Source organism: Talpa occidentalis, unplaced genomic scaffold (genome assembly GCF_014898055.3).
Source record: "Talpa occidentalis isolate TD23 unplaced genomic scaffold, MPIMG_talOcc4v2.1 talOcc4.3, whole genome shotgun sequence".
NCBI classification, from domain to species: Eukaryota; Metazoa; Chordata; class Mammalia; order Eulipotyphla; family Talpidae; genus Talpa; species Talpa occidentalis.
In genome coordinates this window covers 89,934,196-89,960,939 of record NW_023603184.1, presented here as the reverse complement: position 1 = coordinate 89,960,939, position 26,744 = coordinate 89,934,196, and the positions used below count along the sequence as shown (strand labels likewise).

The 26,744-nt window shown below is 37.0% G+C and overlaps 1 protein-coding gene across 3 annotated transcripts in view; it reads right to left on the bottom strand.

Annotated features, from left to right (window-relative positions):
- GPD2 (glycerol-3-phosphate dehydrogenase 2) overlaps nt 1-26,744 on the bottom strand; it is a 138,261-nt gene that overhangs the window by 81,097 nt on the left and 30,420 nt on the right. For 2 of the 3 annotated variants that reach the window (XM_037523355.2, XM_037523354.2), the window contains exons 2-3: nt 20,715-20,824; nt 2,857-3,028 (exon numbers count right to left, since the gene is read on the bottom strand). In XM_037523355.2, the coding sequence (XP_037379252.1) occupies nt 2,857-3,028; nt 20,715-20,816 (274 nt within the window). In that variant the 5' untranslated portion in view covers nt 20,817-20,824. Of the gene's footprint in view, nt 1-2,856; nt 3,029-20,714; nt 20,825-22,608; nt 22,693-26,744 lie in introns of those variants that run through there. The other variant, XM_037523357.2, reaches the window with a different exon arrangement.

Here is a 26,744-nt window from a genome sequence, read left to right as displayed (position 1 = left end):
TTACCAGAGGGAAAAGAGAAGGAGAGTGGGTAAGTTAGATAACTGGTCAACGGTATGGTGGTGGATAGAAACTGTACTTTTGGTGTGATCAAAAAATTGTATACATATGTATTAAATTATAATACTGAAACCTATATAATATTTTAAACCAATGTTACATCAACAAAATATTTAACTGATTAAATTATAGCTATAATTAAATGCTAATAATACCAAATAGCAGCTGTTTTTCTCCTGACCACTCTCTGAAGATACGGTTATCCTCACCTTTAAAAGTCCATAAAAGTCCATAATACCCCAACCTATCAAAAGGTTTATTCTCTATTATGTAATTCAGTCTATACAAACAAGCATCATAGAACTGCAAGCACCCTAAACATAGCGATAATCTTTGTATTTTCTTACATGACTTCACATACTGCCATGCAGACATTTCAGTGGATATTTGTAGAACTAAAAAAGAAATACTGTATATTTCAGAACAGCATGACCAGTACAAAGGAGAAAGCAAAAAGTATATTTTTTTGAATCCTACTGAGGAAATGTTCCCCTTTGACACACAGAAAATTGTCACCTGGTAAATTCTAACTCCAAGGGTAGTCATAGGACAAGTTGAGGTAATCCCAAATAAGAACTCCCATTACACTGAGAATAGTATGTCCTCTCTCTCTCTCCCCTCCCCAGGCCTCCAGGGGAGAGATGAGTTCAAATACTTTGACAAAACTGTAACTATTCTTTCCATCTGCTTTAGTATGTCCAAGAATAATATGGACTCATTTTATAAATCACAGATGGAGACATACAATTATATAAAAATTGTGGTCTTCCTGGCAATGAATAGATTCCGGCACCTAAATTTTGAATAACTTACCATTATTTAGAATTGACAAAAAGGACATAGGCTATGCTAGGAAATCTAGATGAGTCAAAACTTAAGAGTGGGTCCTACACAATCAAAGTAAATCTAGGGCACTTTTTGTCTGTGTGTACCTAAGTCTCATGAAATTTATTTCATTTCTATTAGAGTAAATTCTACCAGGTATATAAGGTAAATAAATACAGGGTGACTGTAATGATAATTTAATAGGAAAAGAATTATTACCATTGAATATAATACCACAATACATACATAATAATTCAAATATACTGCTGCAGTTCTGACCTGTGTACATCTGTGAACACCACAAAGTATATTTTTCCAAGACAACTGGGTCGAAAAGTCTTTTTGCCTTTTCATGTTAATAACAGCAGCTATACGATCTATAATTTATTGAGAACTTCTAATTTGTGATAAGCACTATTTTAAGTCCTCGCTACATGATTACACAATCCTCATAACAACCAGTGCCAGGTATTTTTTTCTTTATTTGAAAGGTAAAGAAATAGTGAACTAATTTGTCCAAGTACTACATGTGTGCATATACACACATACATACATACATACCTACATACATACATACATCTGATCAAGCAGCTAAGCCAGGAATAAACCCAGATTTCCCAGACCCCAAACTCCACACTAATAGCCACAGGCAAAAGTTACAAATTATTTTACTAAATATATCACATGCTGTTCAATCCCCTAAGTTTCTTTCTTTATATATCATGTTTTCATTTTTTTTTTTTTTTATAGAGGCATGTTTTATCTATCCATTTACTCGTTTGTTTGTTCTGTTTATACATGCACTGGGTACAGTCAGAAGCGCGGGAGGGTGAGAGAATTCACCAGAGCCAGAGCGGGAAGCAGAGCAGGCAGAAGGACCGAAGTACACTGCTGAGGGGAGCAGCGGGCGGCAGGAGAGGTCTGTGCGCCATGTGGGACCCTCCTCTGGTGGCCGGGGAGCAGCTGGGGATCGAACCGGCGCCGCAGAGGCCACGAGCAGCTTCGCAACCCAGCGCTCAACCGCTGCGCCACCGGGGAGGCCCCATGTTTTCATTTTTAAAGAACTTTTCATCATGACTTTCATAATGCTGACTAATAGAGTGATTGAGACAGGAACTAAAGATTAGCAACTACCTTTTCCATTACTATTCTCAGGGAGCTGTAGTTTTCAAACTGTGGTTTGTATTTCAAGGAAATAGAAGATTTTAAGAGATAATGAAACAAAGAGAATTATCTTAAGGTATTAACTTATTTCAGTAAATCACTTCTTTACCTACACATGTGGCTAAAAGTGATAGTCATTGTAGGTGATTTTATCTCCTATAAATGTACTTACATTAGAAAATATAAATCGATAACCACAACATCAAGGGGAGGAGGCGGGAGAGGGATCGAAGGGAGGGAGGGAGGAGCACAGGGGACTGAGGTGATGGTGCACGGGTGCACTGGTGAAGGAAACTCTATGGGGACTACACCTGAGGGGGTTGGGGGAAGCAAATATTGTTTAAAAATGAACAATGATGTGGGGCCTCCCCTGGTGGCGCAGTGGTTGAGGGCTGGGCTGCAAGGCTGCTCACAGCCTCTGCAGCGCCTTTTCGTTCCCCGGCCGCTGGCGAGGGTCCCACAAAAAAAATTAAAAAAAAAAGAACAATGACGTAAAAAAATTTAAAAAATAATTAAAAAGAAAAAAATAAAGAACAGAGTCTGGAAAAAAAAAAAACCACAGCATCAAGTCAATGAGTTCACAGGAATATAAAGTTTCCTATTTATATAAATTCATTTAAGCGTAAAAAAAAAAAAAACCACTATATTTCATTTTAAAATGGTGTAAATGCCTATATTTAAAAAATATTAAGGTGCTTTGCAAAGGCTGGATGATTAGGAAACACAATAGACATGTGACTTTACTAGCACAGAGAACATATGAGAGAAGAAATCTTTATTAGAGCTCTTCCATCTACATCAGGACTTACCTCTTGTGACAGCATCTAGTGCACAGCCACTTCCTGTTGCTCCTCCTCCAATGACAAGGATATCAAATTCAGCTGTGTTTTGCAAAGTCAGTAGCTGAGCTTCTCTGGAAGGAGGCTCCCTATTAATAGGTTCTGAAACGTACTCTGCTGCTTCAACATAGGCCAGGTTCACCTGATGTTAAAAAGCAAACTATTTTCAGCTGTTTAACAAATGCCAATTTAACAAATTTTACAATAAAAATTTGTAATGAAGACAAGTAATATTAGAGCTAGACCACAGTCCACTTCACATGGAGTTATAAGAGTAACTGCTTTGTGAAGGAAAAAAAGCCCCTGGATTGGAGGTGTATTTTTTTTTCCTCAAGAATCACAATTATTTAATCATGGAACACCTGGTTTCAGATTCAATATTTCAACTGCTTGTTTTAATTTTATATGCAGTCAAGTTCAATTATTTCCCACACTGTACAGCAATTCCCAAATACCTTGTCTAAGACAATTTATAGGAGAACATAAGGAAGTGTTTTATCCAGTAGCAGTAATTCATTCAAATAACATTTAAAAGCGTTGAAAAAAAAGGAGAGAAAATGCATATTATGCCTTTCTGCAATTTCTTAAAAATATATGTTCTTCATTCCTTAATTCTCCTGATAATAATATATCCTAGAGTTTGGGGATCTATAAATTTAACTCAGTATAATTTAAAAAATCTGTTTAACAGAAATTATTGTCCAGTTTATCAGCTATAACGAATAATTTTCAAGGATTTCAGATGCTTTCCCATTAAATGATTTAACATAAAAGTATAGATTTTATATATTTAATATACACTACTTTGATTTGTAAATGCTTTAACAGTATTTTAATTAAAACCGGCTATAGCCCCTAAAGGTGATAACAACCTTACCTAGTTCTAGCTCTAGTTCTAGTTCTTTCATTATAATGAAACTTACCATGTTAAACAAAAAAGGATGCTGGTCTTTAAAAAAAAAAAAAGTCAGAATTAAAAGTCTACAGAAGTAAATAAATATCTGGCTTTTCCCAAAATGCTACAAGTAGTATAGTTCACTACAATATTAAACAGTTTAGTTCACTATATTAAACAGCTAGTATATAAATTCTAGTCAGTTATCCACAGTTATGTGGCCTATATTTTCTTTCCTTTAAATCACAGAATCAGGGCCTCCCTGGTGGCACAAGGGGTTAAAACGCAACCTATGAAGCAATCCGTGTAGCCACCACAGCACCCGCAGCACCAGTTTGATCCCTAGCCAGGGAGGTGACCCATATGGCACAGCAGACCTCTCCTGACTCACCCACTGCTCCCCTCAGCAGTGTATTTCAGTCAGGCAGTCTGCATGTTCTGATCCCGGCTCTGTCTCTGGTGAATCCTCTCACCCCCCACATCTCTGGCCTATGCCCCAGCTCTTGTATGAATAAATAAATAATTTTAAAAAAAAATAAAATAAAATAAATAAATCACAGAATCAGCACAGTCCATAATGGCAGCTTCCCATTCTGCTGTAGGAGTCACATATGAAGCTCTGAACCACCAGGTCAAAACCTGTACAATAGGTGGTTATAGCTCAGTGGAAGAGATTGTTCTGATAAATGATTTTTAATTTTTATAAAAAGTATGCTCCTTCCAATTGATCATACACATACATTCTATAACAAGTATACAGAGAGAACAAAATGTCAAAATAGAGGGGGGAAGCACCGGGCTATGACCATAAAAATGAGGGAGGGAGAGTCTTTCCTTTGAGGATTTCAATTGGACCGTAACAGATGGGTAGGACTTGGACAAGAGCTTGACAAGTAACTAAACTGTGAGAGCGTTTTCACACATCAAAAGAATTTTGTTGACATTTTCTACTTGGTAAGTTTTCTAGAAATACTTAAGACATAAATTTAAGAACTACATTATAATATAACTCATTAAAACTTGATAATGCTAAAAGCCCCCTATTTCACTCAGCTAACAGGTCATAATTATAAATATTAAATCCACCTCAATCTCGTTATCAGCAAAATGCTTGATCTGAAAGGTGAATTTCGTGCCTTGTGGATATCTCATTGATCACACTATTTCTCCTTTCTTAATCCCCTACCTCCTCCTTCTCACAAGAACCCTAACTTAACAATAAAAAACACCTCACACATGTTTCCAACAGTTTCTTGAAAGAACTGTATGTCCTAACTTTTTCTACTACCTCACCTCCTACTTACTCAACTCACTCTAAAATGGATTCTCACACCACCACCACCACACCAACTCTAACTAAAGTCCACTCTGCTGCTAAATCCAATGAGCGCTTTGCAACCTTCATTTTAGTTGTCATACCACGCAATCACTTACTTCAGCATCTGCGTGGTAACCATCTTAGTAAACTAATTCTCATTCTCTCTGTGTCTGTGTCTCTCCTCCTCCTACTACTACTCCCTTCTCTTCTTCCTTCTCTCCAGACTCTTTGAACCACTCTCTCCTACTTTCCTTAAACTTCTCAACATGAAACACTGAGGTTCTTCTTGACACTTTTCTCAGATGATTGAAAGTTCTCTCTCTCATATTTATTTCCATATCATCATATATCTTTTTAAATGTAATTCATTAACTTTTTCGAGATTTTTGTATTATGTTTATTGAGGTAATGTTGGTCTACAACACCATATATGATTTAGGGGTATAGGTTCATATCTCTATAAATGAATGTTACCACCACATCCACCACCAAACCCCCACCAAATCCTCCACCACAGTTGATTAGATTCTCTCTTATATCACAATGGCCTCCAATTTTCCTGCCATACTCTAGGACCCAGATATCAAACTACCTACCTGGAACCTCATGTGCATGTGTCACAAATATCTCAAACTTGAACTAATGGCCTCATTCCCTTAAGCCTTTTCCCTTGTCAAAGTTCCTCATCTTGGTAAAGGTACCATTAAATATCTAGTTGCTTGTGCCACTCCCTTAAGGACCATAAACGATCAACCCCTAAAAAGTTCTATCAATTCCACCCCCTAAAAATTCCTCATATCTAGACACTTGATCTTCACTACCACACTTCAAGTTCCCCTGTACTAAATTGACATTCCCTGCAGGTCAATACATTTGCCCATGCCTCCTTCTGAGTCATTCTGTACACTGCATCTAAGGTAATCATTTTAAAACCCAAATAATGTCATTTCCATCTGGACAGCCCTTCAAGACTTCCAACTCAATATAGGTAAAAGGTAAGCATTTTTATTCTAGTTTCAAGGTTTCTTCGTAATCTTTTGGAGTCACTTAAATATAACAAAAACTGGACAGTATAAAGTACTGGTGAGAAAACAAAAGATCTGAAATTCTCTTATATTGCTGGTAGAAATGTAAAATGATACAGCCATTTGAGAAAACAGTTTGAGACTGCCCTATAAAGGTAAATATACACTTTACCACACAACCCAGCAATCCTCCTCCTACGTAATTGCTCAGGAGAAATCACAACCTGTGTTCACAAAAATCTGTAGGCAAACGTTTATGGTCACTTTGTTCACAATTTTTGGGAAAGACACAACGATTCTTCAGCGGTTGAATGACTAAACAAACTGTGGTACATCTATGCAATGGGATAAAATTGACAATAAATGAACAAACCCACTGAGAAGACATGACAACATGAATGAATCATGCTGTCCCATTAATTTCCAGCTGCCACCTGTTTTAAAAAACAAAGTTTTATTGGAATACAGCCACACCCAATCATTCATGCATAGTCCATGGCTGCACAGCAGAATTAACCAGTCACAACAGAGGCTGTACAGCCTGCAAGTCTAAAATATTTACTACCTGACTCTTTAGAGAAAAGGTTTCCACAACCCCTGTGTTACGTGAGAGTTGCTAGACTCAGAGTCTACATGACAAATTCTGTTTATGATGTTCTGTAAAAGAAAACATATAGAATCAGAAAACAAACTAGTGATTGAGTCGGGAAGGGAGGGGGCTGACTCCAAAGACCACAAGAGAATTGTTTTTCTTTTTTTTTTTTTAATTTTTTTTATTTTTATATTCCCCACAAGAGAATTTTAAAGGAAAATAGAAACTTCCTACATCTTGATTGTGGTGGTGGCTACATGATTTGTATGTACCTATCAAAACTCATGATTTGTATGTACCTGTCTATTAGAAAGGATGAATTTTACTACATGTAAATTATACCCTAATAAACTTGACTTAAAAAAATTAAGTGCACGAACGTGAAAAAAAACAGTAATGTGCCAGATTCTATTTTGAAGGTTTGGCTTTTTTCTACTCATTTAAGCCTCACAGTAACCCTGAGTTAATTACTATTATGATTGCCATTTTACAGAACTAGTAACTGAGGCACAGAAAAATTAAGTGGTTGCCTCATGGCTGCACAAGTAGGATATGGGAAAGCTGGGTACTGTACCTACAACAGTCTAGCAACAGAGACTGTCTCACATTGCTCCTTCACACACACTCTATATATATTTTGAAAAATGTAGACTAAATAGTTATAATAGGATGAGCTATCACCAGATGCCAAATACTGAAAGTTTGTTTCGTTGGTATCATTGTGTTGGGAGGTTTTCCTGAGTAATACTACAGTCCCTCCAAAATTTTTCTTTTAATATACAGCACTATTGAGGATAATTTTATTTAATTTCTAACACTACATTTAAAATAACATTTTATTTTTGTTTATTTTTTCATAAAAGCTGGAGAGTGTTGCAACTGAGAAGCTAAGCACCAAGTTTATTTTAGAGGCAGTAAACATAGCCTAAGGCCCTACTTATAATTATAACGAGAGAAAAGACTCATTTGGGCTTCATATGGCTTTGAGTACCAAAAACACATCTGCACTCTACCTTCCCTAGAATATGTTAATTGAGAGGGAAATAAAGAAGAGAAAAGCAGCAGGAAAAAAAATCAGTAGTGGAAAGTAATAGCATGCTTTAAGAAAAGAGATCTCTGTACTCCCAGTAAGCCCAGATCTGCTCTTCTCTCACCCTTTTCTCTGGAAGGCCCTTTGATTAGACAAGAATCAGGAAGACAGCTTCATTAACACTGAGCTGGAGGTTCTGGGAGAAGCCTTGGAAAAGCCATATGCCCTAAAAATCACCTGTGACCCAAAACCTTCATGGACCCTAAAGACCCCTCACCCACCATCACTTATGTATTTGGAGGCCCTCGAGGATTCTACAAGTGGACAAAACAAAAAGGTAAAGAGGCACTTATAATATTATCTAATGAGTGAACTGGAGATCAAACTGAGGCTACAAGAGCCACAAGAGGCACCCCTAATCCAGATCTAAAAAGATTGACTGGGAACGACATATAGTCAGCTCAGGAGAGACCACTAAGCATGGGCCAGATGACAAAAGCAGGAAAGGAAATAGGAATAGCATGTGTTAAAATCAGAACTCGGGCCTTCCCGGTGGCACAGCTGTTGAGCGCTGCGCTGCGAAGCTGCCCGCAGCCTCTGCAGCGCCAGTTCAATCCCCGGCCGCTGGCGAGGGTCCCACATGGCGCGCAAACCTCTCCTGCTGCCTGCTGCTCCCCTCAACAGTCTACCTTGGTCCTTCTGCCTGTTCTGCTCTCTGCTCTGGCTCTGGTGAATTCTCTCACCCTCCCGTGCTTCTGACTGTACCCAGTGCTTAAATAAATAAATAAATCTTTTTTAAAAATTAAAAAAAAAATAAAATCAGAACTCATACTGCCATCTTTTCTTTGATCTGTACAGTACCTTTCTTGAAAACATGAGTTATACATCCCACATTTAAAAATTGTATTTCCTATAAAAATTCAGATTTCTGTTCAAGATAAATCTGTAGGAACTGAATAGCAGCTGCTGCCATTAGGCGAGGCTTGGAGTTCTGGCTAGCTCAGCAATCCTGTAACAGGGTGTGACCCAAGAAGGGGGTAAGTTCCAGATTCCCTGCCCCACCCAAAGGAGGGTAGAGCTGAGCAGGGAGAAGCTGGAGAGGAAACTGGGGAAGAAAGGAAGCAGGATGGAGAGCCAGAAGGAGACCTGGAGGAGGCACATGGAGCAGAGAGACATGAGAAGAAACTATGCTTGCCTTTTGGTCATGGACTGGTTGAAACAGATGTGGGTGAAAGACCCTTGGGGAGGTGACAATGGCAGCTTTTATTTTGATTTTGATTTTGCTCTTTTCCTCCCAGACTTGTCTGGCTGTTTCTGATCCTTTTCTATGGGTTCCTGCTGGAAGGTGCTTTAGACTTGGGGCAGGCTTTTGGGCCTTGCTCTGGGCCAATCCCATTTGGCTGGACTTTTACCCATAAGGGGATGGATAACTTTGGGTGCTTGATTTAGAAACCATAATCTTTGTCTTTTCTGCATTGTTCACTAAGTGTATTAAAGTTCCTTTACATTAAAGGTCTCATATGTTTTGTCTTGATGTGGAGGCGGATGGCAGAACCTATTTAGAGCAGGCAGGTTTGGGGGTTCTGGGGTGCCCCTCTCCCTGCCCTGTAGCAATCCCAGTCACTGGATTCACCTTTTTATCTTACCAGTCTGCCTCCTGCAGGCATACAGATTTGCTAACCCTGGTGTACAGACTGGGCAACCCAGCACTACCACATTAGGATTGATTACCTATCTATCACTGACAACAGAAGAAAGGAAAGCCTGAAATACAAAGCAAATTGCTTTTTTCTCCAGTACAAGTCAAACCATAGCACCTAAACAAAATATTCTTATTTAGATAGAATTAGGATAACTAATATTTGACACTGTTTTGATGTTTAGTTCCCATTATATACAATTATGATGAGCTGTGGGAAAAGGTTTATTTTCAGTTTTAATGCAAATTTTCCTCTACATAAAAACATAAAATTCCTACAAGCATTCTGATAACAGTTTGTTTTCTTGGTTTCCCCCCCCCCCCCCGCCCCCAAGAGACTGGCATACATAGAGCTCAAAGCCAAGTTCATAATCATGGAGTTTTTATCCCAGTGAACATATACCCTGAGCAAGATTCAGAATGAGACCAGGTTTTACTATATATGTGCACTATTAGACTTGCAAATTTAAAAAAAAAAAAAAAAAACCTAGACATTTGCAACTTTGGGTGAGATTGAAAACAAGATCTAATAATTAGTGTCTATTTCTGAAAGAAGTGCATATTTAAAGACCACAGGCAATTAACAACCAGGTTGTCCTGTAATCATGTACAGTAATAATTGGAGTATAAAGCAGGGTTTCATGCAAATCACTTCATACTGCAAACCACCACTCTCAATCTCTCCTATTTTATGTGATTCAATCACATATTGATAATGGAAACATTAGATTTAAGAGGAAGTGCTTCATGTTTTGTTGTCACTAAAGAAGACTAACTGTATTTGTATCTTCCTAGAAAGAAAATGCAATAAGCAACTCTTTACAGTGAATCTTAAGATGTTTTAATGGCCTTCACCTCCTCAGTCTCTTTGTGATTCTAAATATGATTTGACTTTTGTGCTTATATGACAGTAAGCAACATTTCTCACTGTAAATATACTGGGTGAGGAATTGATGATTATTCTGTAGGAAGAGTTGCTAACGGGTGGACTGTCTCTTTTCTGGAGAACAGAAAAGAGAGAACAAGAAGGGCCATCCTTCTGGAATCACTGAGAAGACAGCTCGGGTTTACCTTGAAGGTGCTTAAGTAGTTGTGACTCCCTTGAAAACTCACACAGAAGTTTATTAATACCTAGCATAATATATCCAACCCACTAAATACAAAACTGTTTTATAAGTTGAAAAATAGGGAAAACCCTTTGGTTCTGCCTGAACCTACTTCCAATAACTCTGATCATAATTGACAACACGAGCTGAGGTTTGAGGACTATATTTTATTGGCTTTTAAATAAGTATTTTAAAACATCAAATATGTGTTTGAAAGCGTCTAATCTTAATAATGCTCTTCAACCCCAAGATTATGCTGAGAATTAGATCTAGAGAGGAAGTCTGGGGTCAGAGTTGGCAGAGAAGGAAGAAGAGGCAGAACAATCACTTTCATTGTTGCTACCAGTCCATATGCTCCTTGTCAGCTCCATTAGGTCTCACAATTCATTTATCACAGAAGCAAGGGTCCTTTGACCGGGGATGAAACTGGATTTAGTTATTCCTTGGGCAAGTAACTGAGAGAATCAGAACTTATGCCAAGTTTTACTCCAAAACATATGTCCTCGGCTTTGCTAGGTTATCTTTGCCTATATGTGTGTAATGCCTGGACCCCCAAGTTTCCCAGCCTCTCTGGCACCAGCATCCAAGGGTCTGCTGATGGCAGTCAAGGTAACACAAGTCCTAGGGAATCTGCCTGTAGTCAGCCACACTGGGCAGTCAAGCTGATAACCAAGGTTCCACAAAGCAGCACTTTCCCTTAAAAATCTCCCTAAAGTACACATCTGGAAGTAAAAACAAAACTCAAAGAGGTCTCCCTCTTCCCACATCTCATTCAAGTGAATAAAACGTTGACCCAGTGAGTCAAATGACCATTTTTCCATGCTTTACAATCCAGCTGACCCTTGGCTACATTTTACCCTTATGCTCAGAATGGTTCTGGGTCAAATTTGGGAAACATACCTTTCATTTTTCTGAATTATTTTGTCAAATAAACGCATTTTTGTAACTTTTTTCATATGTGCTCATAAGCATAATCAGATATTAGAAATTCTTTATTGAAGTCTCAAATTATAAAATAAAGTAAAATTAACTTTGCCTAACTTACCTTAAAGCCTCTACTTTCTTCCTAATTTGCAAAACTCTACCTAAAGGAAGACTTCTTAGCATAAACATAATTTGACTATTAAGCTGGCAGATGAGGAAAGGGAAGCCAAAGGACTCTCCCCAAAGCATTTATAGAAAGCTTCCTCAGTCCCACAATATCCCTAAAAAAGTTTCTTCAAGAGGCCTTAAAATGAATAAATAGTTGAAAATGAAATGCGAAGTCAAATCAAAATGAATGTCAATGCTGCTCAGTTAGCAACAGCCTAGAAGCTCACCAGCTGTCAAGGCTAATCATAGCTTTGTCGTTGACTCACTATGTGACCTATAGCAGTACAGTTAACCTCAGTGATTTTGTATGCCAGCAATAAAATAGCATCGCAAACTCCTCGAAGGCCTGATGTGAGTTATAACTCAAAGATATTGCCATGGCCCCACTTTGGGAGCTAAGTGTTAAATAAAAACCAAAATTATAAGGAAGATGATAGGATGCTCTTCAAAGAACATTTCCAGCTCTATCTGCATAATTTCAGTGCTTTGATGAAACCTGCCTCTGTAGAAACAGTTAACCATCTAAGTAGTTAAGAATAGTTTCAATTGGCCTTATCAAAAATACATTGTACTCAGAATCACCAAGCTTTAGATATCAGACACAGCTCCAACATATTTAGATGTTGTTTCTAGGGGAAAAACACTTCTAGGAATTTAGGTACAGGGTTCTAAACAAGAGAAGCAAGAGATGTCTTTTGCATAAACTCTAACAATAAAACTCTCATCAAAGAAATACAGCTTGCGTGTCAGCTAGATTAGAAACTAACCTACAGCACAGATGTAATGGCTTAACAAAACTTTTTCTTTTCTTCCTGAGACCATTGCTCGGTTACATTTCCCACTGTTCTTACAAGTTGGCTGGAAATGATCCAGTGGGTCAACAAAATCTATCGAAGGTCCTTGAAAATTGGGTGTACACATTAAATTGTAATATAAACAAGACATAAAATTTCACTGTGATAACCTGTTGAGCTTTGAGGGTTATTTATTACACCAATTAATTACTTTATCCAAATTAATACACAACTATGAGATATGTTTATCTTTACAACTCAAGATTCACAACTTGTCTGCACTGTCTAAAGTCCATGCATGGTTTGGACACTTCCGCTGATAGGCATGATCCTATCATTTACAGAAAATTAAATCCTTACAGATAAAGTTCCAAAAGGACAGATCATTAAATGCAAGCCCCACCAAATCATGGTGCAAAGACATTTCTACCTTCATATCTGACATAATGCTGATGTTGATGGCTCTTTTAAGCAAGCAGATGGAACCAAAAGGCCTATTTTCAAGCACTTGTCTCTCCACCTTCATATACATTCGTCATGTGGTATTTAACACTATAGCTCCCACCTAAACACTGAAATCAACAAAAATGAAGACTGTTTAAGAACAGTTGATGTTCTAGCACTTCCTAAGATTTTTTTAGGAGAAATGCTGTTTATGAAACTATGAAAAATGCCTCAGGAGATGGAAGATTAATTACTCAGAGAGAATAAACAAGTCTGGTAGCCTGAATTGACTCACAAAGTTATAAGCAACCTGGTAAACATAAAGCAAACATGCCACATGTTAATCTCAGCTACATCATTGCTTAGGAAGATGTGTACTAATTTAAAATCCATAGCTCTATCCACACTCTATAGCTTAGGATCAGAAAGAATGTTTTTGAAAGGTTAAATTCTTAATGGTATTAAGGGCATTCAAAAATAAATTGTTATATCAAAGACACTATTGAAAAGCAATGCTTAAATGTAATTTCTGTAATTTAATTTTTCTCACTTGATATGTTTTAAATGCTATGCTCATGATTTTTAAGTATAATTTTTCTGAAAGACTGTATTCTTAGAACACTTTTAGGAGTAGAAGTGAGAAGATTTCAAGTATACTCCCTGCCCACACACATTATCAACATCACTCACAAGCATGGCCCATTTTTTCTCAAAGATAAACCTATACTGACACATATAATTATCCAAAGTCCACAGTTTACATTAGGGTTCATTCTTGGTGTTGTATATTCTAGGGGCTTGGACAAACAGATAATGACATATATCCACCATTGTAGTATCATACAGACTTCTTTTCGCTGCCCTAAAAATCCCCTGTGCTCTATTAACCCGCAGCCCCCAACCCTGATAACCACTAATCTTTTTTTTTTTAAAGATTTTATTTATTTTTAAGGGACCAGGAAAAAGAATAACTATAAGAAAGAAAATATCAAAATCAACAAGCAACTATCAACAAGAGACACTCTATGGGGGTGGAGGGCGGGGAAAGTAGGGATTGGGGTAAAAATGAGGAGGTTGTAATTGTATGGGGAATATAAAAAGAAAATTTAAATAAATAAATAAACAAACAAACAAACAAATAAATAAATAAATGAAATCCCAAAAAAATAAATAAATAAAGATTTTATTTATTTTATACAAGAACTGGGGTACAGGCCAGAGGCACAGAAGGGTGAGAGGATTCACCAGAGACTCAGCGGGGAACCGAACAGATAGACTGACTGAAATACACTGCTGAGGGGAGCAGTGGGCAAGACAGGAGAGGTCTGCTGTACCATGTGTGTATCTCCCTGGCTGGTCGGGAATCAAACAGGCGCTGCTGAGGCTATGGATAGCTTCACAGCGCTGCGCGCAACCCACTGTGCCACCGGGGAGGCCCACCACTAATCTTTTTTGCTGTCTCCATAGTTTTATCTTTTTCAGAATGCCAAAGAGTGAGAATCAAACAGTAATGCACATTAGTTTCCTCTGTATCTCTTTATGGTTTGACAGATGGTTTTAGTGCTGAATAATATTCCACTGTCTGATGCACTAGTTTATTCAACCAGTCATCTGGATGACATCTTGATTGCTTACAAGTTTGGGTAATTATGAATAATGCTAGTATAAACATGGATGTGCAGGTCTTTGTATAAACATAAATTTTGAACCCCTCTGAATAAATACCAATGAGCACAATTGCTCGATCTCATTTTCTCTACCACTTTTCCCTCCCACCACCACCAAGAGGATTCTGTTGCTCCACATCCTCACCAGCATTTGGTGTTACAATTTTGATTTCTCTTTGATCTGTATTCATTTGCACTTCAAATATCTCTAACCTCTACTAGTTTCTCTATCCAGGAGTTAATATAAGCAACATTGTGAATAAGAGCTCCATTAAAGAATTCTGGTGTTGTATCTTTCTTATTGTCTCTAACAAAGCTGGGTCTGCTTCACATTTTTATTTCATGTGTCATGGAAGGGAAATAAATAGTAAATTTCAGATAGTGAAATTCTGCCATGTGTCTGGAACTGTGCTCACTCACTTGTATATAGGACAGTGCTTGGCCAGGCGATAAAGCTTGGGGCTAATGTGAGACTATCCTTATCTTATAAAGCTAGAGTGCTGAAAACTTTCATAACCTATGCACAATAACAGACTTACCAAAACCAATCAACATTTGAATAACAGATACATACAGGAAATTAAATATCTTTTTTATTTGAGTATCTATTAAAATAAATCCCAAAGTAGCTCTTAGTTTGACTAGAGATAATTATTCTCTTTTTTTTCTGTTTCTCCAATCTTATGTTTTGCATTTTGAATAACTGGTACTACCAATCAAAAGACTCTGCTTTATTAGACTCTCCTACAAATAATGTATTGAGAGGAAAGATACTGAAATTATGAATTATAACAATGTTCCCAAAATTCCTGCAGATTTTAATTATTCATATATCACTTTGCCTCTCACTAGCATAAGTATTTTTCCACCTATTTTGATGACAACAACAAAGGTAGTTCTGACTTACCTATAATTCAACTCGCCAAACACATCACCATTATTTTTTTCATGTTCTTTAATTAACACACATAACAGAGTGAATTATAGTATTTAGTAAGGTACTCACAGTTTAGTGAGTTGCAATCACAAAGTGAGAGGCTATTTTGTAAAGCATGAAGATCCTGCATTAACAAATACTACTGCCTCATTGACTCTGGAAAAGACGAAGTGATAACTACACTCCACTTAAAGTAACACATGAATTCTCATTTAACAGAGAAAGCTAAGGTTTTCTTTAACATAGTTTTTTTTTTAATATCTCATGACAGAATTCTAATAAATAATGCTGTATTACATATTAACTTACCAGAAGACTATATTCATAAAACTTTTTAAGAACCTATCAACCACACAAATTGAGTCAGCCCTAACTCACATATGCCTAGAGAGGAAAGAGTGGTAATTTCAACAAACGTATTAATTAGAACAGGAAAGGGGCTCAAGTCAATAATTGGGGGTGTACATCTTGTTTTTGATTCATTTTCAAATCAGGAAACAAGGCAAAGAGAAAGCAGAAAAGTGTATACCTGTTTTCTAACCATTTCCAATAGCCTCAGATGAGGGACATACAATTTGCTGCTTAACTCACAGTCTTAACAAGGTAGCACTGAATGCAAGGGTCTCCAACGACAAGAGCAACTTTCCTGCTAACTGCAACTGCTTTTGATTTATTTCCTCTGGAAATCTAAAAATAGTTAACACTTTTTGAAATCTCACTATGTTCCAGAAACTCTTAGAAGCTTTAATGCTCTTCAACGCTCTGTTCTCCCCATTTTACATGGGGGAAAATGAGACACAAAGAACTTAAGAACGATTATTCGTTTAGGCGGCAAGCAATTTGCAAAGACTGCTCTAGGTCCCTTCTGTTAAGCTGCTCACGAATGCAGCATCAATCAAAGAGACTCGACTCCCTGATTCTAATAGGATCACTCCTCACACTGAAAAGAGACCCTAATTTCCATACTTGGAAACCCACTTGTTGCCTGTGTGTATTTCAGGAAAAAAAAAAAAAAAGAAGAAGAAGAAGAAAAAACTCTTACATCCGGTCTTTGAACCGGTGCTCAGTGGTTCTCAGGCTTTGCCTCAGAGTTGGCTCACAAAGCCCACTACACCTTCAGAATGGGTAACGGAAGGAACAAACCTAGCCTATGTTACGTGAAAGGGCCCCCCTCTCAGACCTAAATAGATTCTTATTACATCAACCACACCACTGGGTTAGTTAAGAAACCCACTGTACCACATGACAGTTTCCAGTTAGGACATAAGACAGACAAAATAAATGTTGAAGCAAAAAATAATAATAAAGTTTCGAAAGCAATCCTTGGTCTGTAATAAACAGGCAAGAGCCTGAGCAGCCCTAGCTTAAATCTCTGCACTCCCTGTTCCTCCCACCCACCCCTATTCTCATCACCCACCTGAGGAACCCTCATGGAGCCCTGACCTTCACCCTCTCCAACTCTGCTCTTCACTTAGGTTTACCCACTCTGAAAGTCCTCAAGACACTCTCTCTTAATTTAAACTCCCTCTTCCTCTACTCCATTCTCCCACCAGATTGCAATCAGAAAAGGAGGCTCTCCCATGAAATGACACTTTCCTTTCATTAGATACTAAGGAATCACCAGAAGAGCAGGAAGGCTGTATACAAAGTCTTTTAAGTCCTTTTCAGTTGAAAGTTTATTATTAAGCACATCTGTATTAAAAACTGAATGGTAAATAGCTTGCTCTCAAAAATCTGCACACCACCATGCAAGTGGGATTGCTGGCCCCCTGGTGGGATTTAAAATAGTGTTGATGACCCATTACTCAGTCTCCTGTTCACTGACATAGGGCTGGTCTGAAAAAGAGGAAAAACCACCAAGCCTTTGTGGAAACTTAGTCACTTCTCTGTGGGTGAGGAAACAAAAAGAGGTGGAGAGTGAAATGAATAGGAAACCACTCAAAAGACCACTCAAAAAACCCTACATGCATAACGGAAGGGGGCTACAAAGTAGGTGCTATTTGTGGCCACACACCTCCTTCTTTGCAGATGGACACGGTCGAGTAAGTCAGCAACACTCTCTCCCACTTCTGCTTCCTCACTAGACTGAGTATTTTGATTGCCCCAGCTCCAAAAGACAAAAGTAGTAAGAGCCTTCTCCTAAGGCTGTGATTCTCAACCCTTCTTATTTATCTCAAAAAGAAAAAAAATTCTCAAGGTTTCACTTGGGTCAACACTGGATAATGTTCCCCATGGAAAAACATACTAGAAGTGTTAATAACATGTTTATGAGGAAAATTCAGACTATGAATAAAGTGAGAATCATTGCTCTCAACCTGCCCCTGGAAATGCCAGCATTCTCACAACTATCCCTATTTTCTCATCTGCCACAGTTTTGATTCAAGCAACTGAGCAAACGATAAGTGAATTGCATCTTATCCAATTTCACTGGTTTGTTTAATTAATCAAAAAAGTATATATAATAGTGTTCATTGCAAATAAATGCTATTTTGACTATAGAACAGATTAAAGAGTTTTTGTGAGATGACTTAGCACCTACACATACACAGTATTATTTCATCACCAAAAATGCTTTAACAGTTGACCAAATTTTAAAATCAATGAGTCTGGAGCCTCCCTGTTGGTCAAGGGATTAAGTCTCAGCACTATGAAGTTATCAGCAGTCACTGCAGCACAAGTTCAATCCCCCACCAGGGAGCTAACCCACATGGCACAGCAGACCTCTCCTGTCTCTCCTGCTGCTCCCCTCATCAGTGTATCTCAGTAGATCTGCCTGTTCTGCTCCTCTATCTCTGGGGAATCCTCTCACCTCTGGCCTATACCCAGAGAACCCTCCGGACCTCTGGCCTATACCTCAGTTCTTGTATGCATAAATGAATAAAAATAAATGTTTAAAAATATATAAAAATAAAATAAAGTCAATGAGTCTGTATTTAGACTATATCTGCCTGTATTTTAGAAAGAAGGCTTTGTTTTGGGAATATCAAATGAGCACAAGTTAGGGGCCAAGAGACAGAGCTGCAGGTATGCTAGTTGAGTGTGTCTGAACTCAAAGCCACAAAGGACTTTCAACATTAACTTATTCTTAAAGGAGGACTGTTTGTCAGTTGAAATAATCTCAGAACACTAGAAAAACTTTCAAAAGCACAGAAGGGAAATATACCTGTACAACCAGTTGGTATTTTAAGTGTCACTGTGTAGAAAAATGGAGCATGCCTAGTCACATTTAAGGCCACAGCATCTACAAAATGTTGCCAAATAATGGGTATCAAGGGCCAGATTGTCTTTGACTATTGAAATCAGGAAAATACCCCCTGCTAGAATGCCTCTGGTTGGCAGATATTTTCGAGAAAGGACAGCTGAGACCTGGGGTCATTTTAAGTCAATGGCTCAAATTAGTTGTTCTCCCACTCCCACTCTCCCTTTCTCCTCTTTTTTGCCACTTCCTTTGGCTGCATCCCACCTGCTACCCTAAAATATGCAGTGGCTTAAAGGTACACTCTGATGCACATCTTATTGCACATGCCTGTGGTAATTTTTCTCAAAAGTACTTGTCAGATAAAAATTATAAATTACTTAAAACTGCTGTTATCTATTTCATTTGGCTATTAGGGTAATCGGGATGTCTAACTTAGGAAGGAGAAAATGTCCCAGGATTCAATATTCCCCTTATTTTGTCTTGATTTTACTAACCAAAACTCACACCTAACTTGACTGATCATTGTTGACTGCAAAGAGAAATTTTTTTTTTAATTGAAACAGGATAACCTGGGTACAAAGTTAAGCTATAAATTCTGAAATAGAACATGCTTACTGTGGCTAACACACATAAACCATGTACAAATTTAGCAACAACTCATCATATTAGATATCGTGACCTTTGGCATTGGCATCTTTCAGTATCGTTCCAGATAGCCCTGGTAAAGATGGCATAAGTAATCTAATCCTCTAAAATCCATGTCCCAAATGGAGTAGCACTTCTGAAATAGCCTCAGCAGAAGCATCATCTTTTCACATTTACTTTTAAAGTACCAAGACAATATTTTAAAAGAAATAGTGGGACATACGTAAGCAATGGGTAAAGAAGAGTTTCAACAGCAAATCAGTCAATTAATACCTACAGCACACACATATTCAAGAATAAAAAAGACTAACACAACTCATTCAATACTATACCTCCCACCTTAGGAAGAAGCACTTACAAGGAGGTGTGTTTTTTGTTTGTTTTTTTTTTTTACTCCAACGCAGTAAATTGATTCTTCCTAATATCTGCTTTTAAAGTGATATTTCTCATTTGAGGCATGGAACGCCAAGCAATGAGTCTGACTCCACATCCATGTAACAAAAAAGAAAGAAGAGCAATAGTATATGACAGCCCATGGCTTAAAGTTTCTCACAAAAATGTGAGAATAAATAGATCACAGTTAGCCCAGGTACAAAGAGCTTCCCAAATTCAAATAACTCCATCGTTGCGTTCAACAGCCATCACCCAGCTGGTATCACAAAATGCCCTAATGATAGGGAAGAGAGAGAACCCGAGATTAATCCTAATTACAGAAGCAGCTCCCAACAATTCAAGGCCCCCTGCAAAAATAAATAAATAAATAATTCACCAAAAGTATTTCCTGGCATGAATTTGAACTATGGGAAGGCACAGAGTGCAAAAGGAAAAAATAAAATGAGAATAAAATAAACACTTTAAAGTATTTGGAAACTTCCTAACAATCTCATTTTCATGTCTTTGACCCATTAAAACTTCCACCCAGTATTAAGCAATACTACGTAAGTAACCAAGCCATTAAAAAACAAAACCAAGATTCAGACTTGGGCCTTTTGTATAGGCTCTTTCTTTTCCATTTCCTTTCTCAGTTGCCTGCCTTCTCATAAGACAAACTTTTGGCAAGAACATAGAAGGTATCCAGACAGTTGGATGAATTAGACAAAGAAAGTCTGAATGAACAAACCCTGGCACTTCCAAATGAAGCAGTCTTTTAAAACCAAAGAGCCAAAACAGAGGTTAAATAATGTAATGCTTTCTGATAAAATTATTTTATAAAAAATGAGTAACACATGGCTCTCAAGGATCATCGAGGCAGTACTGTAAATTAGTGTCTTTGAGATCAAGCTGAGACAGTAATTTCTAAACAAATCCATTAGCAGAGACATGTCCCATATACATTTCTTTAACAGATCTAAGTTTCTTATTCGAATCAATGTGCAATTACTTACTTGTTTTCTTCTGTAATGAGCAAACTGAGAGAGGCCGAGCACAGTTGCAAGAGCACCTCCTCCAACAAGAATAGATCCTTTCACTGCCTTTTGAAATGCCATTTTTTAGCCTACAAAGAAGAAAAAAAAACATTAATTGGGATTTTTATTGGATAACCACCCAATAATAAAAGGAGACTGTGAAGGTTATGAAACTGTTAAACTGAAAAAAAAAAAAAAACAAAGTAAGTTACTGACATACCACTTTGTATACCACAATTCAAAACACAACACACACACACACTTAAAAAAAAAAAAAAAAAAAAAAAAAAACACCCAGACAGGAGAATTGACTGTATAAAATTTACCTTCCAAAAGGAATTTAAAATGAAAAGCAAATTAGGAGATAATTGAAGATATTTAAACAGTACAAAGTCAAAAAAAAAAAAAAAAAAAGCTTTGTAAAGAAATGTCATTGTGTATCTGACAAAACTGCAAGCTGTACTTGCAAATTTGTTCATCCACAAGGAGGGCTGGTAGAAGTCATGACAATGAATGCATGCACAGGGTCTCTAGCAACTGCTAATTCAAACGGTGGTACAACTCTCTGCCCCATAACATTTTCCTCTTCCTAATGAATTCTCACTAGAGTTGAAAGGCAACACACATTTCTTTCCATCAAAGAGTCACACTTTACTGATAAAAAGTCAAAGCAAAGTATGTGCTGATCCCTTTCAAAGCTAACAGACTTAACGTTGCTGTTATTCCTTTCATTAAGAGAACTTTAAAAAGTGTTCTTCTAGCCGGAGTTGCATGACATCACAATTTGAAGGGGAAACCCTCCAGATCAAGCACTCTTTGATGTTCCCTGTATATTTCTAAATAAAGCCTTGCATTGTGTTAACGCTGACATTTTTTCTTCTCACTTGTTTTTTAAAAAAATATCCCCACTATCGGACTGATGCAATTTTTAACATTTTTTGAAGACATAAATGTTTTTCAGAAACCGTAAAAAAATGCATAAAGTTGAAAATTCCACCAAAAAACTTCTTGCCCACTGCTAAACCAAAAGATAACACAGTATATGATCACCAAAACTGCTGATACTGAGCAATTTGATCTGCCTGAGAATTTCATATACAATAGCAGCAGACACACCTCACCTTCCCGGGAAGCCACTACCCATTTTCCTGAATGGGTGGAGATCTGACCTGCCTGGACAAACACCCGTTATACTCCACAGTTATCTCATGACTCAAGACTTTAATATGAAGTCATTTTAATGCAAGATACCAAAGAATACATTTCAACATTTATTATGATACAGTTAAAATATTTCAGTCCATACTGGACTAACAGAGCCCATTAGCAACACTCTCCTAAATCAAAGAACTTTGAATGATAACTATGATTCTACAGAGAATTCATTTTGGAATACTTAAATATAGTTGGCATTTCTTAAATTTTTATTTGCCCTTTGAACTCATTCGTTCTTACAATTTCCTAAATTCTAAGACTCATATTTTCCGAAGATTTCACCCAAAAAATATTTCACATGCATGTTGTCTGATGCTGACAACCTCCATTTTACTGTTCCTTTTCTGCATCCACCATTCCCTGTCTCCCCAGTCATACAAAACAGTTGGAGTATGTTTGCTAGGGGTCCCTACTCATTGTTCAGTCGGCCCTCAGCAAAATCTAAGTCCAAGGTTGCTTTGAGAGTGAAAACCATAACCTAGCCAACTTGGCAGGCACCTATTTGTCAGAGTTCACCATCACCATTAGTGCTACTGTAAACGTTCACATAACGCTGATCACACAACAAAGGAAACCCTCTCAATAAAGACAGCATGCTGTTTCCAGGCTAACTGGGACCCCCTGATAATCAGGGAAAATTGAAATCTCGTTTATTTACCTAAACAATGTCTATGCCCGCCCCATATAGACAGCAGCCTGGTGGTCCGTTGGATTATGTGCTGTGCCTCACTGACTTTGGTTTACTATCACTACTTGTTGATAATGTCATTGATGACCTCACAAAGGATATCACACATCAACATAGACAACTGAGGGGTATTGTATAACACAGTCAAGTAAAATGTCTCAGTGTTAGCGCTTTTCATTCTGTCAGGTCAGTTTGACACTAGTTTTCTTAATCACGTAGTTTTCTGCATTCCCTGCTCACCTAATTGAACTGCTTTAATATGACTGGTCTGAAACCAAAACTTACTAAGGGACCTATGATCATTGGTTTTCTGAATGGGGCACTAATACTAGTGGAAAAAAAAGTACTAATATTCAATAATATGCAATAATATTGAATATGATCGATAAAAATTTCTTTTTTTAGAGATTTTACAAAATAGCCTATGCTTAAGAGATCATTATTTTTCCTGTGTCAAATCCATCTTTAAACACCATTTAGCTAGTTTTAATGAATAAATCACTCTGACAGGTAATTCGAAAACTAAAGCATTGAATTAGTCAATTTTATCCTGGCTATTCTATGATGATAATCATGGTGATTACTATCATTATTATTAATGTTATAATGCTAACAGTTGTCATTTATTGAGTATTCATTAGGTAATAGATACTGTGCTTTTTACTTTTATATATACATCAGTTCATATCACCATTACAACATCCTAATTCCATGAAAGAGGCAGGTGCTCAAAGAGAGTAGGAAATTTGCCCAAGATCATTTCCCAGTAAGTAACAAAATTACAATCTCATCTACGTTCTTAACCACTGGCTGGTTCTGTTCTCCCTTTGCTTTCAAAGGCAATTTCTCCCCAAAAGCCACACCTTATTTTGCTGTTAGTCTCCCCCTTCTCCTCAAAACGGCCCTATACTCAAACGCTCAGCCAAAGTGTACAGTCCCTAAGCAGTAGGGATTCCCTAAGATAATAAAGATGCGACTGGTAACCTTCTGCCAGAGAATATAAGAACTTTGTTTTAATGATGAAGACATTTAAAGCCATATAAATATAAACCATATACTTTGGGCCACTTGTCCCCATTTACACTCCATAGTGAGGAAAGCAATTTTCATAATGATTACCCAGAAGAAAAGACTCTATGTCAAAGCTATAATTAGGAAGTTAACAAAGAAGGGGAACAAAAATCTTTAATTTTTGCAACTAAATGACAGGGAAGGAGAAAATCTTCCAAAAACAAATTTATCTTAGTGATCATAGCCCAACATTCATGTTTAATAAACTATGAGTTCAGTCACATATACATTAAATCAGGACTAGCTCCTGCATTAGCACAAACCTAGTCCAGCACTTTCATTCTTACAAGAACACCTGCCCAGCTTATGTTTAGGAAAAACCTAAACAAGAAAAAGAAACCTAAACTCAACTAAATACACCTGTGAGTTTTTATCAATTGCCTTCAAGGAGTAACAATCTACTTTGAGGATTAAATATCAATTCCTCTCCATAAAGCACAACTAGTTAAAAGAGCTATGGAGAGGAATTGATATTGAGCACAACTAGTTAAAAGAGCTATTTAGTGTTATAAGTACTATGATAGACATAAGAACCTAAATAGCCAAAACGATGTTGAGAAAGAAGAAAAAACTGGAGGAATCATACTCTCTTAAATATTCTATGACAAAACATCATCATCAAAACTGTATGGTATTAGCATAAAAATAAGCACAAAGAACAGTGCAACATAATAGAGAGCCCAGAAATATGCCTGCCCATACACAATCAAATTAATTTTTGGCAAAATTGCCAAGAATACACAACTGAGAAAGGATAGTTTCTGCATTAAATGGTTTTGGGAAAATGGGTCAGTCAAATGCAAAAGAAAGTAACTGATTGTTATCAATACACACCACGCACAAAAAATCAATTCAAAATAGGTAAGACCTAAAATGATAAAAATTCTAGAACCATTTATTTTGTGGATCTGATGCCAAAACAAAGGAAACAAAAGCAAAAATAAACAAGTAGGACTATATCAAACTAAAGATTTCTGCACAGCAGAGAAAATCATAAATAAAATAAAAAAATAACCTACACCAAGACAGAAAATCTTTGCAATTCATGTATCTGATAAGGGATTAATATCCAAAAGAAATCACACAGCTCAATACCAAAAAAAGCAGTCTGCTTAAAAAATGCCAGAGGACTGAATAAATATTTTTCCAAAGAAGATATACAAATAGTCAACAGTAATATGAAAAGGCGCTCTACATCACTAATCATCAGGGAAATAAAAATCAAAACCAAAATGACAGCTATTAGAATGCTAGCTGTTAGACTGTGTATCATCAAAAAGGCAACGAAAAAAAAAAAAAAGATGTGTTGGTGAGGATGTGAAGGGAACTCTCGTACACAGTTATTGGAAATGTAAATTGGTGCAGCTACTATGGAAAACAGTATGGAGAAAAAAACAGAACTACCATACGATGCAGCACACTGATCCACTTCTGGGTATTTATCCAAAGAAAATGAAATAGCTATCTTGAAGAAATTATCAGCATCCCCATGTTCAATACAGCATTATTGACAACAACCAAGACATGAAAACAACATAAATATCCATCAATGAATGAATGGATAAAGAAAATGTGGTATATACTTACGGTGGAATATCACATAGTTATAAAAATAATAAACCCTACCATTTATGACAATATGAATGGAGTCTGAGGGCAGCATGTTAAGTGAAATAGAGAACAGACTGGTGGTTGTCAGGTGTAGAAGGTACAGGCACATGGGTGAAGACAGTTGAAAACCAAACTTCCACTTATACAATAATCAAAATAAGATAAGTTCTAGGGATGTATTGTAAAGCATGGTGATGATAGTTTAAAATACTCTATTGTATATCTGAAAGTTGCTAAAGAAAATTCACAATTATGTGAAAAGATAGAAGTGAACTAGAGTTATTGTGGTAATCATTTTGCAATAAATACATTGTTATATAAATGGTTACATTCAAGTATATATCTCAAAACTAGAAGAAAAAAGCTAGCTTCAATTATAGTTATGTAAATATAGCTTCAATTATAGCTTAAAAAAAGGAGACTTGCTAGAAGCAGAGGTAGGGAGGATGGCAAAGCACTGTCTCATACCATTTTCATCCACCAGAAGATGAAGGATATAGTAAGTCGGGGTACTATTTCTCCCTTGCTCTATTCTCATTCAAGTACTGAGTTTCAATGCCCTCTAACTTCCTTTCAGCTGGAACCATCATCATCAAATAAGTCACTAAAATGACCAACACAAAGGGAGAGAGGAGAGACACACACTGTATGTTCTCTAGGCCTTTTAGAACACATAGAGTTGTGCCTTTGGCCACAAACATGTGAAGCTACAATAAAAGTGATATTGCAGATATCAAGGGGATGAGCATTGCTCAAAGAAATGCCCCACAAACATTACCATGGCAAGGCTGGAAAAGTCTATAATGTTAGCCGGCATGCAGCTGGCATGTTGTAAACAAGCAGGGGCAAAATTCTTACCAAGAGAACTAATGTTTTTATTGAGCATATTAAGCATGCTAAGACCAGAGACAGCTTCCTGAAACTTGTGAAAGAAAATGATCAGAAAAAAAAGGAAGCCAGAGAGAAAGGTACTTGGGTTCAGCTGAAGTGCCAGCCTTTGTGATAACCAATGGAGGAGCCAGAGCTGCTGGAACCCATTCCCTATGAATTCATGCCATGATAGGTGTGAAGAAAAATAAAAGACCTCCAGACTGTGAAAGTGTTTTTCTGAATCTAGAAGTGTGGTGTCCTCTCTACAAAAAAAAATATTTAAGGCAACTTAAATTTAAGGTAACTAAATAAATAAATAAATAAAACAATGCCCTTACAGAAAAAATGGAATCATTATATGATTACTAATTATATTTCACCTGTTTCTGTGATTTGGGGCTCCTCAAAATGTTTAGAAGGGCTAGGAGGGTTTCTAAATAAAGCAGTCTCAAAATACATTACTTTCTAAATCAAGAAAATATCAAATTAAAAAAAAAAATCAGACCAGTCAGTCAAAATTCATGCTTTAACTAATCCCATCATTCTAAACACAT